This window comes from Microplitis mediator, chromosome 6 (assembly GCF_029852145.1).
Source record: "Microplitis mediator isolate UGA2020A chromosome 6, iyMicMedi2.1, whole genome shotgun sequence".
Classification (NCBI taxonomy): domain Eukaryota; kingdom Metazoa; phylum Arthropoda; class Insecta; order Hymenoptera; family Braconidae; genus Microplitis; species Microplitis mediator.
The window spans coordinates 7,953,831-7,967,494 of record NC_079974.1 but is presented as its reverse complement, the minus strand read 5'-3'; the positions used below and the strand labels follow the sequence as shown (position 1 = coordinate 7,967,494).

The window sequence follows — 13,664 nt, the reverse complement described above, 5'->3', positions numbered from 1 at the left end:
TTATTTAACTAATAATTATTTAAATTGCCACACACAAACACACTGGTACAATTCTGATGATCACACAACTAACTGCGTATGATATCAATGTTACTGTGACTAACTGCACAGGGCTTACTACCCAAATTACTCCAAATAATCGGATATTTCACCGGTACTGGTATAACACTAACTGGTTATTGTAATTATTAACTAAGTGTAATAATTACACTGGTTAATTGGCCTGGTTAACTAGCTGTAACCAACTATAACGTCAAATAACTCTGACTGTAATACGGTGGCAGTAAAATCACGTATGACAAATAACTACTCTGATTTATACTGCAGGTAGTACTTTAAGCAACAGCAAGAGGCTTGATAGCAAAAGAGCGAAGCAAAAAGAGCGTTGGGTACTGGTTGCATGTGCTTATATAGGCGGCAACGCCATATTGGAGCACGTGAAATCACTACCCGAGCTTAAACGGCGGCGTACGATCCCACATCGTAACAATACCTTTTTTAAATCGAAGCCGTTTTCGAGTACCGGTAGGAAGTCTCTTGTCTTTAGACACTATTGTTTCAGTCAGTTTATCAAAATCACATCCTTGGACATTAATTATAAACCTAAAAGAGTTAATGTTGTCTGTTACGTTATTACTGAGATCTAAGGTAGTATCAGCCGCAGAATCGTTAACACGTTGATTTTCTAACAGTGCACTATTTGTAGACATGGAACTTTCTTCAAGAAATGTAAGAGGCTTTAACTCAGAACGAATGCCGTTTTTGTTGCATACAACATATGTATACATACTTAAACTGCTTTTAGATTTAGAAAAAGAATTGTTCGTTCGAATAGCCTCGTCGAATGCTTGGGACAATTCAAACCATACCGGATCTGAACGACTAACAACATTACTATCATCGTTAAATAGTCTTTCTTTGAAATGAGATATCACTGAAGTTAACAAAGGAATATCAGTAGCACCAGGTCTACCTATGCGTTTAGGTACTGGAGTGGAAGAATTTTTTTTTCGTGATGATTTATCAGGTGATAAATATTTTATTTTTGGTGTCCGAGCTTCCCTTACCATTGTTTATTATTATAAATTAATACCATTAGTATTTGAAGAAAAAGGAATAGAAAAATTTAAATAATATAATAAAGTCGACGTATCAACCGATGTAAACACATAAACACTCTTGCTTAGCTTTGGATAGATAGCTATTTGGATACTTACAGTCATCCGAATAGCAACCTAAAGTTTTGCAAAACTAATCAACAGTTGATAAGTTCATTAGCTGATGGAATTTCTAACCACTAGAGGCACTGATAAAAAAAAAAAGCGAAATCGCGGCAAATTTAAAATTTGAAACACAAATAAAGAATTGATTGCATGTTATAAATTTAGGAGTAAATATTAATGAACAAAAAACTTCGATTTATTTACACAAATACCAAATTCACTCTTACCTTACGATTGTAAGTTTTTTGTTGACAGTTTCTAGCCATAAAATAAAATCGAAAAATCAATTTATTACAATTTTTATTTCATATTTTTTTCTCGCAGCAGGTCTATAGATATAATGCAAAAAGATTTAGGAGAATCTCTATCTTTGATCGAACCCTATAGTTGACTATGTTCTCACCCTCTATTTCACTTTTTGATATGATAGACATATTGAAAAAGACAAGTTACATATAGAAAGAAATAAAAAAATAAAAAATGTACAAAAATCGGTGAATTGGGAATTTTGTTATTGACAAAAAACTAACAAAAAATAAATACCGCATATCTTGAAATAATTTTTTTTTTTTTTATATATTTATTTAAGGTCGCATTATAACTACAAGGTCATTTGCGACCACAGTTTCTACATGATTAACTACATAGTAACATATTTAAATTTATAATTAAATTTCTTTGAACAATTTTGACATTTTTAAGAAAGTAAAGGTTTTGTTGCATCCCGATACGGTGTTGAAACAATCTTCTAAGGATTTGGGTAGCTTGGAGATTTCTCTGTAGGCCGACAGATAGCGACATTTAATCATGATGTGTTTTATTGTGATTTCGTTACCACAGTATTGGCATGTTGTTTTGGGTTCTTTAGATATTAAGTAGGAATGAGTCAATTTCGTGTGTCCTATGCGTAGCCGAGTCAGAACTACTTGGTCTTTCCTATCAAATGTTGCCAATGGGTTTAGTTTGAAGGTAGCATCCCGAGCCTCCAGTAATCTGTGCGTGTTTTGCTTATTCCGGTATCCCTCCAGTAATACAGCGTCTTTTCTTTATGTACTTCTTGAATTCAGTTGGAGTAGTTTCAACGGTATTATCAATTGTCTCGTTAAGCAAGGATTCTTTTGCTAATTTGTCGGCTTCCTCATTCCCCTTAATTCTCTGGTGACTAGGTATCCACACTAATTCAATGGTTCTGTTGCAGCTCGTTAGTTCATTTATTTTGTCTTGTAAGTTTAATATGAACGGATTACTACTGTCAGAGTTGGCTAATGCCGTTAAGCAGGACAGTGAGTCCGTAAAAATGGCGACTTTTTTAAGTTCTGGATCTTCTGAGATTATGAGTAAGGTCTTCATGATAGCTGCTGCTTCGAATGCGAAAATTGAGAGAGAATCATGTACTCTGCATCCTGTTTTAGCGAAGTTAGATATTATAGCAAAACCAGACTTGCCATTCATCACAGATCCGTACGTGTAGAAGTGAATATGGTCTTTGTATTTCTCCTGGATAGCCAGGAATAAGCTCCTATAAGTTTGTTAAGTAGTTGTGTCCCGTTGGAATTCTGTTAGTTCCAAATTGATTGGGATAGTCTTATTGGTCCAAGGGAGTATTGACTGACATCTTCTACGTAGAATGGGTGGTATTGTAATTTGGAATTCCTTCAGGTATGATTTCGTTCTGACTCTAAGTGGTTGGGGCAGATTCGGCCTTGAGTCGTACTCTAGGTCGGTGTATGTCTTTGGGACGGTGTACTCGAAGGCTGGATCTCCGAGATGGGCGTTTGCTCTACTCATGAAACTTATGGTTAGCTCTTTACGTCGGATGTGGAGTGGCATTACGTTGGACTCTGCCAGAATACTGTCGATAGGGCTTGTGCAGTAAGCTCCTATGCTAATTCTTAGTGCTTGGTTTTGGCTGCGTTCAAGATCTCTGAGTAGTCTAGATGAGGCCATGTCATAAAAAATGGCTCCGTAGTCTAATTTCTGTCTAACTAAGGATTTGTATGTGAGTAGAAGTGAGTTTTTATCTGCTCCCCACCGCGTGTGCCCGAAGACTTTCAAAATATTTATTCTTTTGGAACATTCCAACATTAGATGGTTAACATGGGTAGACCAATTTAATTTTTTGTCTATGTAAAGCCCTAGTAGTTTTATTGTGTCGACTTTGTTTATTTCCTCACCATTCAACCACAATTTAACTTTGTCTTTAATCTTGTTTCTTGAGTAGATGATAAACTCTGTTTTTGCTTTCGAAAAAATAAACTCGCTTTGTTGAGACCAGTTTTGAAGAGCGTCGAGAGTCTGTTGGATTAATTTCGCAGTGGAGATTGGGTTCTTTCCTTTGCATGAAATACTTATGTCATCAGCGAATAAGTGACCTTTGACTGGTTTTGGGATGATATTTATTACATCATTTATGGCTAAAATAAATAAGATTACACTTAATACTGCTCCTTGTGGGAAGCCATTTGTTATTTCTATTGTACTGGACAAAACGAAGTTAACTCTGACTTGAATTTTCCTACGAGTTAAAAAGTTGATAACGTAAGCCAAGAGGTTACCATTGAGGTCCAGGTTTTCAAGGATTTTTATTACTCTGTGTATCCATGCCATTTCGTATGCTCTTTCTAGGTCTAAGGCCACAGCGATGACATGCTGGTTGATTGCGAAGGCATTACAAATGTCGGTAGTAATGTTGGCTAGAAGATCATGTGTAGATCGGAACTGTCGAAAGCCGTATTGGTGCGGGGATATTAGACTATTGGTCTCCAAGTACCAACGTAGTCGTTTAGATATTATTTTTTCCATTAATTTGCTTAAATTGCACGTTAAGGCAATAGGCCTATAACTTTTGGGGTTGTCGGGACACCTATTAGGTTTAAGAATTGGCACTACTATGGCTTCTTTCCATTTTCCGGAAAGATTTGGGTTAGCCATATGTAGTTATAAAGTTCTAACAAGTAATATAGACCTTTTGCAGAGAGGTTCTTGATTAGTATGTTAGGGACCCCATCTGGGCCAGGGCTAGAATTTTTTAGTGTCTCCAGTGTATTAGTTAATTCTAGCATACTGAGTTCATTGTTGATCGGGTTGTTGTTGTTCTGAGTGTCGAAGACTTCTCTGGATTCAGTTAATGATTTGTAGGCTAAAAAGGTTTGATCATAATTTGCTGAACTTGAATTAGCTGCGAAGGTATTTGCTAACATATCAGCAGTTTCTACGGGATTAGCTGTGTACTTCCCCTCCGAGCTTTTTTATGTTATTGTGCTTGTTGCTCTCTTTTTATTTGAGTTCAGGCAATGAATTCTGTTCCATATCTCTGTTTTTGGAGTCTGGTTGTTAATAGATGAGATGAATTGGATCCAGGAATTCCTTCGGCTTTCTTTTAGTGTTCTCCTAGCGATAGCTCGTTTTTTCTTATATTCTATTTTGAAATGACAGTCATAGTCTGAGTTTGTATTTTTTAAAAGTTGTCTGAAGGCTTTTTTCTTTTCACATATAGCTATCTTGCACTTTTCATTCTACCAATGGACTTGCTTTTTCCTCCTAGAACCATTTGTTCTTGGGATTGCAGAGTTAGCGGCCTCTAAGATCAGCTCGGTGAATTCTGTTGTTATATCCTCTATGTGTTTGCTGGTTGTAGAGTTAGTTGTAGAGTTAAGGTCAGTAAGTTTGTGAATGTTGTTGTCAATTTATGCCTGGAATAATCGCCAGTTTGCCTTTTTGTATATAAATTTATTTGAAATGGTAGATGGATGATCCTCCTCAGGTGAATTGATCTTTATCGAGATAGGAAAATAGTCACTGTCGAGGAGATCGTCATGTGCTTGCCAGCGGATAGCTGCTGCCAGTGACTCGTCAGCAATGGTAAGCTCGATACAGCTTGTGTTGCCGCTACGAAAGCAGAAGTGAGTTGGCTGGCCAGAATTTACTAGCATAAGATTGTCCTGGTTTTTTAGCCATTCTGCTACTATTGTTCCTCTTTGATCCGAGTAAGTTGAACCCAAGGAGTGATGATGACTATTAAAGTCTCCAAGTAGTATGATAGGTTGTGGTAGTTGTTTTGTTAGTTTGGTTAACTCTTCAGCCTCTAAGTTGGTGCTTCTAGGGAGGTAAACGTTGCATATGGTAAATTTAATTGGGTAATTGATTCTGATTGCAACTGCTTCCAAATTTGTTTCTATTGGAATGAGTTCAGGCACAACTGATGGTTTGACAAAGATGGCGACACCCCCGCTCGCCCTAAGGGAGCTTGTTCTATTAGTGTAGAACTCTTTGTACCCTTTTAAGGTAGCACAGTGGTCATTAGCTTGGTTGGTTTCTTGTAGACAAATACAGGTAGGATTTTGCTGTTGAATTAGTAGCTTTAGTAGTTCCATTTGGTCATATAGTCCATTTAGGTTCCATTGGATAATTTTCATACCTGTATTTTATGTTTGTTTAATTTTCTAATGGCAGAAGGTCTTTGAGCTTATTGATTAATCGAGTAGTTCGATTTTTTATTGACCTGTTCATATACGGTCGGATAGCGGTACACATGTTGATAATGCCCTCGACGTCATTTGAATAGTCCTTAATTAGTTTATTCCAGGATTGTTTGCCAGTAGCATTTTCCATTAGGCTTCTCAGTTGGTCAAGTTGTAGGACTTGACTCTCTGACGGATCTTTTTTCTTTAATTCTAGATCAATTGTTTTCCATGCCTGGTCATCTGTTAGGGAAGTTTTACGTATTTTTTTTGTTCTTCTAGGTGTCCCATCAACTTGTAGGTTAGTTACTGAGGAGCAACTACTGGAGAACGATTCTGTGTCAGATACGTAAGAATCGCTTTCGAGGATAGTTTCCATTTTTTCCTCGTTATTGTCGTTTATTGCTGAAGATATTGTAGTTGTTGTTGAGTGTGCCCTTTTGATGCCTTGGAAGTTATCTACTGTTGGCACAGCAAAGCTGTCTGTTTTTTCTTGTTCGTGTGGTTTGGGATCAGGTTTAGTTGGTGGATCTTGAATATTCGTAGTAGGAGTAGTGTTATAAGAATCTTTTATGGTCGTTTGGTTGATAGCTTCTTTGTTGATTATTTCACTTACTTGGTTAACATTAGTAGATGTTTGTACACTATTTAGGTTTATCTTACAGTTCCTCGCCATATGACCTTGTTCTTTGCACAAGAAACGTTTCACTGAGTCACAAGATGGATATATCCAGTATTTTGTTCCTTCGAAATTCACCGTAAGAGATTCTGGTAATTTTTTCTCATGCTCCGGAGATACATATAGTTGTCTGCGGAAACTTAATACGTGAGAAAACTTTGGGTCAGTTACTCCAGTGCGCAGACAGGAAATAGGGGATAGAGGCTGGATGCCCATTATCATCAGCTGTTCTTCGATTATGTAATGAGGTATGACCGGGCATACATTAGATAGTACCACTCTTTTATTTTTGGCGATTAATGGTCTTATTGGTAACTGTTTTTCGTTAATAGTAACTGTTGCTTCGTTTTCGACTAAATCGTAAGCTGTCTTGTTTGAGTCCAGATATACGCATATGCGGTTATTGGCGATACGAGAAATGAATCGGATAGAAGATGGAGAGACAATAGAGGTTAAGGCACTTACATAGGTTTCAACTTTGACGTCTTCTAAGGCCTCTATAATGATTGCCTGCTCTTTTTGAGGAAAACTATCTTTGGATGTGACATTTGCGTAATTTATTTTCTTGGGGTGCGGAGCGTTACTCGTAGGACTTTGTAAAGTCGAAAGTTGTTGGTTGAGGTTAAACATTGTTGTTGGATAACGTTGGAGCTGTTTAATTTTATTTATTTCTTTCTTCTTTTCCTTCCTCTTTATTTAGACTCCTCAGAACCTCCTCCCGGAGGTCCGTATTCTATATTGTCTTGGTTGTATTCGACTTTTATATTTATTTCACCGTTTGAGAAGTAATCAGAAAGCACTTGTATAACCTTAAAATTACACTTGGTACGTTAATGACGCTCATACACCTGCTCGGCACGAGCGCCGTCACACGAATGGAAATAATTTTAAAACCGGTTAAATGCAGGAAAATGCAATATATAAATTGTGAGTATTGTAAAACAAATATCACAGATAATATAGAAAAAAAAAATTTACCCTTAATGTCTTTATTTATTTTATAAAAATGCTTTTTTATAAAATTTAATAAAACTAAGACGAGACATTTACCGACACAGTTTATACCGTTAAAGTGGCGCTGCTTTTGCCTAGAAGGCGTGGCTTGAATTCAAATCTCCGAGACTAAATTCATAAAAAAAATGAATTTTTTAATACTATTGAATAAATATTTATAAATTTAGATACGTAAGTAAATAAATACAAGTATATATTACGTATTTAAGTTGGTATATTTAATTTATTTGTTTACTTTGAGCAACGAAAATGAAAAAATTTTTAGCTCTAATAAGTATTTATTGATATTTATAATGATATTATTATATTGATTATAATATTATTATATTTATCATAATAAATATTGATAAATACTTATTAGTGATTAAATTATTTAAGTTTTATTGCTTAAAGTAAACAAATAAATAAAATATATATACTAATATACGTAATTTAACTTGTATTTATTTACTTACGTATTTAAATTTAAAAATATTTATCCAATTGTATTAAAAAATTAAAAAATTCATTTTTTTTGATGAATTTAGTCTCGGAGTTTTCAGCGATTCGAATTCAAGCCACGCCTCCTAAGCGAAAGCAGCGCCACTTTAACGTTATAGACTGTGTCGGTAAATGGATCGTCTTAGGTTTATTAAATTTTATGAAAAATCATTTTTATAAAATAAATGAAGACATTTAGGGTAAATTTTTTTTTTCTATATTATCTGTGATATTTATTTCACAATACCTACAATTTATAGATTGAATTTTCATGCATTTAATCGGTTTCAAAATTATTTCAGAATACGCGGTATTAATTTTTTGTTAGTTATTTGTTAATAACAAAATTTCCGATTCACCGATTTTTGTACATTTATTATTTTTTTATTTCTTTCGATTTTTAGAAATTTTTGAGATAATTTAATTTTACATAGCATCGATTTTTAGGTAGCCTAGGAGTAAAATGACAAGTCTAAGAGTTTTCATTAAACTTTCCCAGAACAAGAGGATCACCTCAAGCTTTGCTCTCACCTGGAATCTCCTGCACTTAATGAGCACCTAAATATCGTTTCATTCAATTTACTCTGAGACGATAAGTCTTGAGCTTTACCGCTGAAAATTCTCAAGCTGGCAGACCAAACCGGAAATTGATATGAAAAATGACTGTTTATGATTTCTGCATCGGTTTTCCACGTAGAATGGTTAGTTTGAACGTGTCACAACTATCTACAAGAATTTCTCGAAACAATTTTCCAAGCAGAGTTCTCATTAAACTTTCCCAGAACAAGAGGATCACCTCGAGCTTTGCTCTCACCTGGAATCTCCTGCACTTAATAATCACCTAAATATCGTTTCATTCAATTTACTCTGAGACGATACGTTCTAAGCTTTACTGCTGAAAAATCTCAAGCTGGCAGACCAAACCGAAACTTAATAAAAATTAATGCCTCATCATTCTTGAGTCGATTATCGACTAATAGTTCACTAATGATATCATTAGAATCATTGGTGATTGAAATGGTGGACATAAAATTGTGTAATTCTCAAATAAATTATGTACAACATCAATAATTATGTAAATAAGTACATATCGCAATTGAAATTTCTTCCTGATAATATTCATTAAATTTTTATATCCTCTCGTATGTAATACATTTTTTTCCAAGTTCTATATGTTATTTTTTTTTTTAAATGATATTTTTTATTCATTTTCATTAGAAACTGTCATTTTTTGTCCTTTCTAAGCTTTTTAAAATTAATACTCTGAATGGACGCATTTTACCTCCCTTTTACATCGGAATTATTTCGTCTTTACACCAATTCAACACCGCCCAAGTACACGTCCTATACTGGTGTTATTTTATTTTAACACCGCTTGTTTGACAGTGTAGTACATATGCTCTGATGTATATCTTTTCGTTATGGATAATCAGCTTCCTGGCGGCTGTTATATATATTTTTTTTAAATAAATTTTTTTTTCAGAGAATGAATCGAGTTTTTTGGAAGCACTTAATAAGCACTTAATTCCTACGCCATAAAAAAAAAAAATTTTTTTTTAATTAAATGGTCTGCCAGAATTTTAAATTCTGGCAGTCCATTCGTTTTTTGTAAATTTTTCGAAAATCGTTTGTGCACCTAATTTGCTATTTGCGCACATAAATAGCACCTAAAAAGCCGCTAATTTTTCCTTAATCTTAATTCAATTTTATTGAGTTGGGTCAGCTAATTTTAGAGGCATAAATACTCCGACGGGCAGTAGTAGCTCTGGTCAAACCTCCTGATTCGCTGTTGTGATGAGGAAGCTGCGTTAACTGCATCATCTCCAAATCCGCATACGATACCCCCGCTTGTTCCTGTGCCTCGTCATTTCCGATAGCGCTGTGTCCTTCCTTCAATCGAGGTATATCTACTTCCTTGTCCCTTTTTGTCCGTTTTAATTTTGGCGGTGGCATCAGAATACCTAAAATCTTATCCTTTTGCTGAACTGGTTCCATCTTAAGTTCTTCTATTGGTGTCGCTCTCTTGTCTTCCGTCTGTTTTTTGTTTTACACCCGAGATCTTCGTTCTGTACTTATCCCTGGCTCTTCTATCGTTGTGATTTTTCCATCTTCTGCTTGTCTCTCATTCTTCGCTTGAATTTTCCGTTTTATGCATAGCCTTGAGCACAATCCACACAAAATTAAAAATATCACGACTTCTAGTACAATACAGAAATACATGGCCAAGGTCTTGATTCCCACAATTTCAACTCATATTCCTTCAATTTCCACCATCTGGTGCAGCTCCTGTCGTACTTCTGCTAATCTGACACCTCCTTTTTCCACAGTGGCTCCATCACCTTGTATTTGTCCCTCCGCAGCCATTAGTTTATCCAGGGCAATATGAGTTCCTTCCAGGATCTTTTCCAACTGTTCCCTAATCTCTAGCCAGCCCAACTCTCTATCCATAATCTTTGCCACGACGTGTACTCCTCGGGTTGGAGTTAAAATTGTTTCACCTGTCACTCCCTCACACTCTTTCCGCATCCACATAACTCCCGTTCCGTTCTCGGTCTTATTTCCGGCGCAACCAATTTTTAAAATTTCATCGCCCATGGCAACAAACAGCCAGGCATTCGTATTATGTAACTTCATCCAAAATGTCTTTTCCAACTTGACCACTCTCAATTCACACTCGTTGATATCGACGTTTTTTCCTGCATACAACCTTGCTTCGCAACCCTTTCCACTTTCCAACTCATGTGCGACAACTCTACTAACTCCAGAGAATCGATCACCGATTACCTTACTACTTTCGATGTCGTCCCTTGTAAGTGATATATATTCACCTTTCCTTATGGTAGTATATGGTGTAGTCGGCATTATGATCATCCCATACATCGGTGCTGTTGATAGCATGGTGGGAAATGAATAGTGTTTGATCAGTCTATATTTCGTTCTTAACATAAGCGGCACCCTCCAGATGTATATAATTCTTTGATTATAAACTTGTACCTCTGCATCTATGGTCGCCAGCAATGTTTTTATCCCATCTGAATCCGTTCTAGTAGGAAGTTCCATCCCTTTACTGTCTTCCAAAATAACGCCAATGGCCCGCTGAAAATCCGACACCGCCAATATTCCATTAAAAATCTGGCCTTCAGTTACCATAAAGGAGGCGAAAAACTCTCTTTTACTAACGGACTCGCGGACTTTTAACCCCCCCTCAAACTGATCCAAATCCACCTTGGCTTCTTCATTTCCTTTTTCAATGCTGAATTCCTCTTGGAGTCTGAGTATGACCTCGTTATCCCCCGTCCTTACTAAACTATTATTATTTTCCACAAAATTCGATATTTTCTCATATTAACCCATTAAATCGGGCGTTGATTCCGCTGCCTTCTGCCTGCACCAATCGTTACTCTCTTCTACCTGGATTTTTATTAGTGTAACTCGTTTTTCCAAATCCGTGAGGTACTCCTCGCTCTTGACATGCTCTCGTAATTTGTTCAATCTCTTTACCACCCGTTAAGTCTCAGCTTCTTCCTCATAGATAGCTATGAATGTTATTATCTTCCACTTACGCGAAAAGAGTCTGTATTCCCCGATATCTTCCGAGTACAATCCCCGTCTATTGTCCAACCTTATCATCTTTCCTGTAGTCCCTTCTCCCGTCCTCATCGTGGCACTGTAACCATTTAATTTATCAATTTTAAAATCATCCTCACCCTTCCCTCCTTTTTTTTTGTTTTTTTTTTTTCTAGTTTTTTTCATTTTTAAAAGAGGGGAAAAAAAATTTCGAAATAAATAAACGTTCCTTTAACTAATTTGTTCCCTCTCGTTTTCCATTTGCTTATTTTAATTTGTGGTTTCTGAAACCGGCTTCCTCCCACTTTTACGTTCCTTTAATAATTGCGCCCACTAAATACAAACTCCAGCAGTATACTTGTTGCAAAATATATCCATGCACTACTGTGTCGATTATTATTTTTAACATTTTTATACTTATCATTCTGCTTTCTACCTATTTAACCCGCACTTACCGAAGTTTCTACCGGCAGCATGATTCTATTCCTCAATTTTTCCAAATCTTTTTCCGTATATATCCCACTTATTGCCAAATATTTTGTAACCTCGTCATCCTAAGTTGGTATGGTCGTTGGCTTTAAAATTTGTCGTTCTTGTATGTCTTTGAATCCCGGTCTCATAATGATCAATGCCCCATCTACTTCATATCTAACTGATAGTAACTGGTTGCAGTCTACAATAGTGCCTTGTTTAATCATCATTCTTGATCTAGCCGTGACAAACCAACTCTGATTCTGATAAGTCACCGGTATCTCATAATAACATTCTTCTACTTTTCTTAACTGGATATCGACCGATATGCACTTGATTATGTAAATGATTTCCCCTGCAACTGTTGTGTAGTATCCTGGTCCTTTCATTATCGCATAAGCGAATTCCTCCAGCTTCAATCCTGGCAACATCAGTGCATTTAATATTACCGGCCGTTCGACCTCACGCTTGTGTGTTAATATATCCCTGTAACGATATCTCATTTGTCGTTTAATATATTTTTCTACATACACGAATTTTGAATTTATGTACGTAAATATGTCGAAATCCTGTGTCGAGATTGATTTTACTTTCGCTGTTTCTTCACCTAGTTTAAGTACATTAATTGATAATTTAGAATGTTCCGTTTGTTTCAAAGTGTAACCACATATTTTCTTCTCCATTTTTTTCGCTAGGGCAAATGTTATATCTTCTGTATTGATCGTATAGATTTCTGGTTCTTCTTTTCCTCCGGACAATAGCGTGCCAGGTCCCTCGTACAAAATTATGTGACTCGCTGTTTGACACGATTCTTCTCTTATGACCCCCCAAAATGTTTTACCTCCCGTTTGATCTATGCACCCTCCTTCAGCCCAGTCACATCTCGCTCCACTGCTAAGAACCACCTTATTGCTTGTGCGTCCCACTGTGGCATAATAATTTCTAACCGTTATCCGAACAGTCGTCTCCACAATCACGTGATCCCAGGTACCAAACGGGACAGTAGATTGTGTTCCTGTACATTTCCCATTCACCGTAGTAGTTCCTGCCAACATAATTGTCCGATAATGTGCTGCGTTTCTGCTTAATTCTTCCAATTCTGCATTATAACCCGATTTCAAACTACCAGTCTCCTGTAACCTTTTGCACTGCCTGTATTCTAATTCATAAATATATTCTCTACTTCCATTTGTCACTACGAATGCATGGGTTCTGTAACAGTTCAACCGCGGACAGTTCAACGGCGACAGTTCAACCGCGACAGTTCAACCGTAGACAATTCAACCTTATGACAATTCAACCCCAGACATTTTAACCGTGGACAATTCAACTGTGGACAATTCAACCTCATGACAGTTCAACCAAAGACAACTCAACCACAAAGCATATGTATTTGTTAACAAATAGTAAATCATTTATTAGTTAAATTATATGATCACATGTTATTACAATTAATTAATTTTAATTTTATACAATGTCCAAATAGTAATTATCAACTGCGTCGAAATCAATCAAATCAATTATTATTCCATAAATTACACTCAGAATAATAACAGTAATAATAAATAATTTACATTTACCAAGTATTCTTAGAATATTTATGAAAACAATAGAATATTTATCAAAAAAATTATTAATTATCAGCAAACATTACCGTACATCATCACGTTATTATCAATATCACATTGACAAAATTAATGCTACATCATGTAAATATTTCAATTTGTTCGTTGGATCATAATTATCTACAATGTTCTTTAATCGATTATC

General features: G+C 35.9%; 1 protein-coding gene across 1 annotated transcript; it reads right to left on the bottom strand.

The window, feature by feature from the left end:
* Positions 1–2,231: 2,231 nt before the first annotated feature.
* On the bottom strand, positions 2,232–4,423 carry LOC130670470 (uncharacterized). The gene is made up of 3 exons (XM_057473878.1): positions 4,288–4,423; positions 3,057–3,637; positions 2,232–2,720 (listed from the first exon to the last, which is right to left on the bottom strand). Exons 1-3 carry the CDS (start codon positions 4,421–4,423, stop codon positions 2,232–2,234), a joined length of 1,206 nt encoding a protein of 401 aa, XP_057329861.1.
* Positions 4,424–13,664: the final 9,241 nt, after the last annotated feature.

Coding starts and splice junctions, on each gene's coding strand:
- LOC130670470 (XM_057473878.1), bottom strand. CDS start 4,423: ATGTTAGCAAATACCTTCGCAGCTAATTCAAGTTCAGCAAATTATGAT. Junction 3,638..4,287: donor CCCGATCAACAATGAACTCA/GTATGCTAGAAT, acceptor TATTTATTTTAG/CCATAAATGATGTAATAAAT. Junction 2,721..3,056: donor GTATTCTGGCAGAGTCCAAC/GTAATGCCACTC, acceptor CTGGCTATCCAG/GAGAAATACAAAGACCATAT.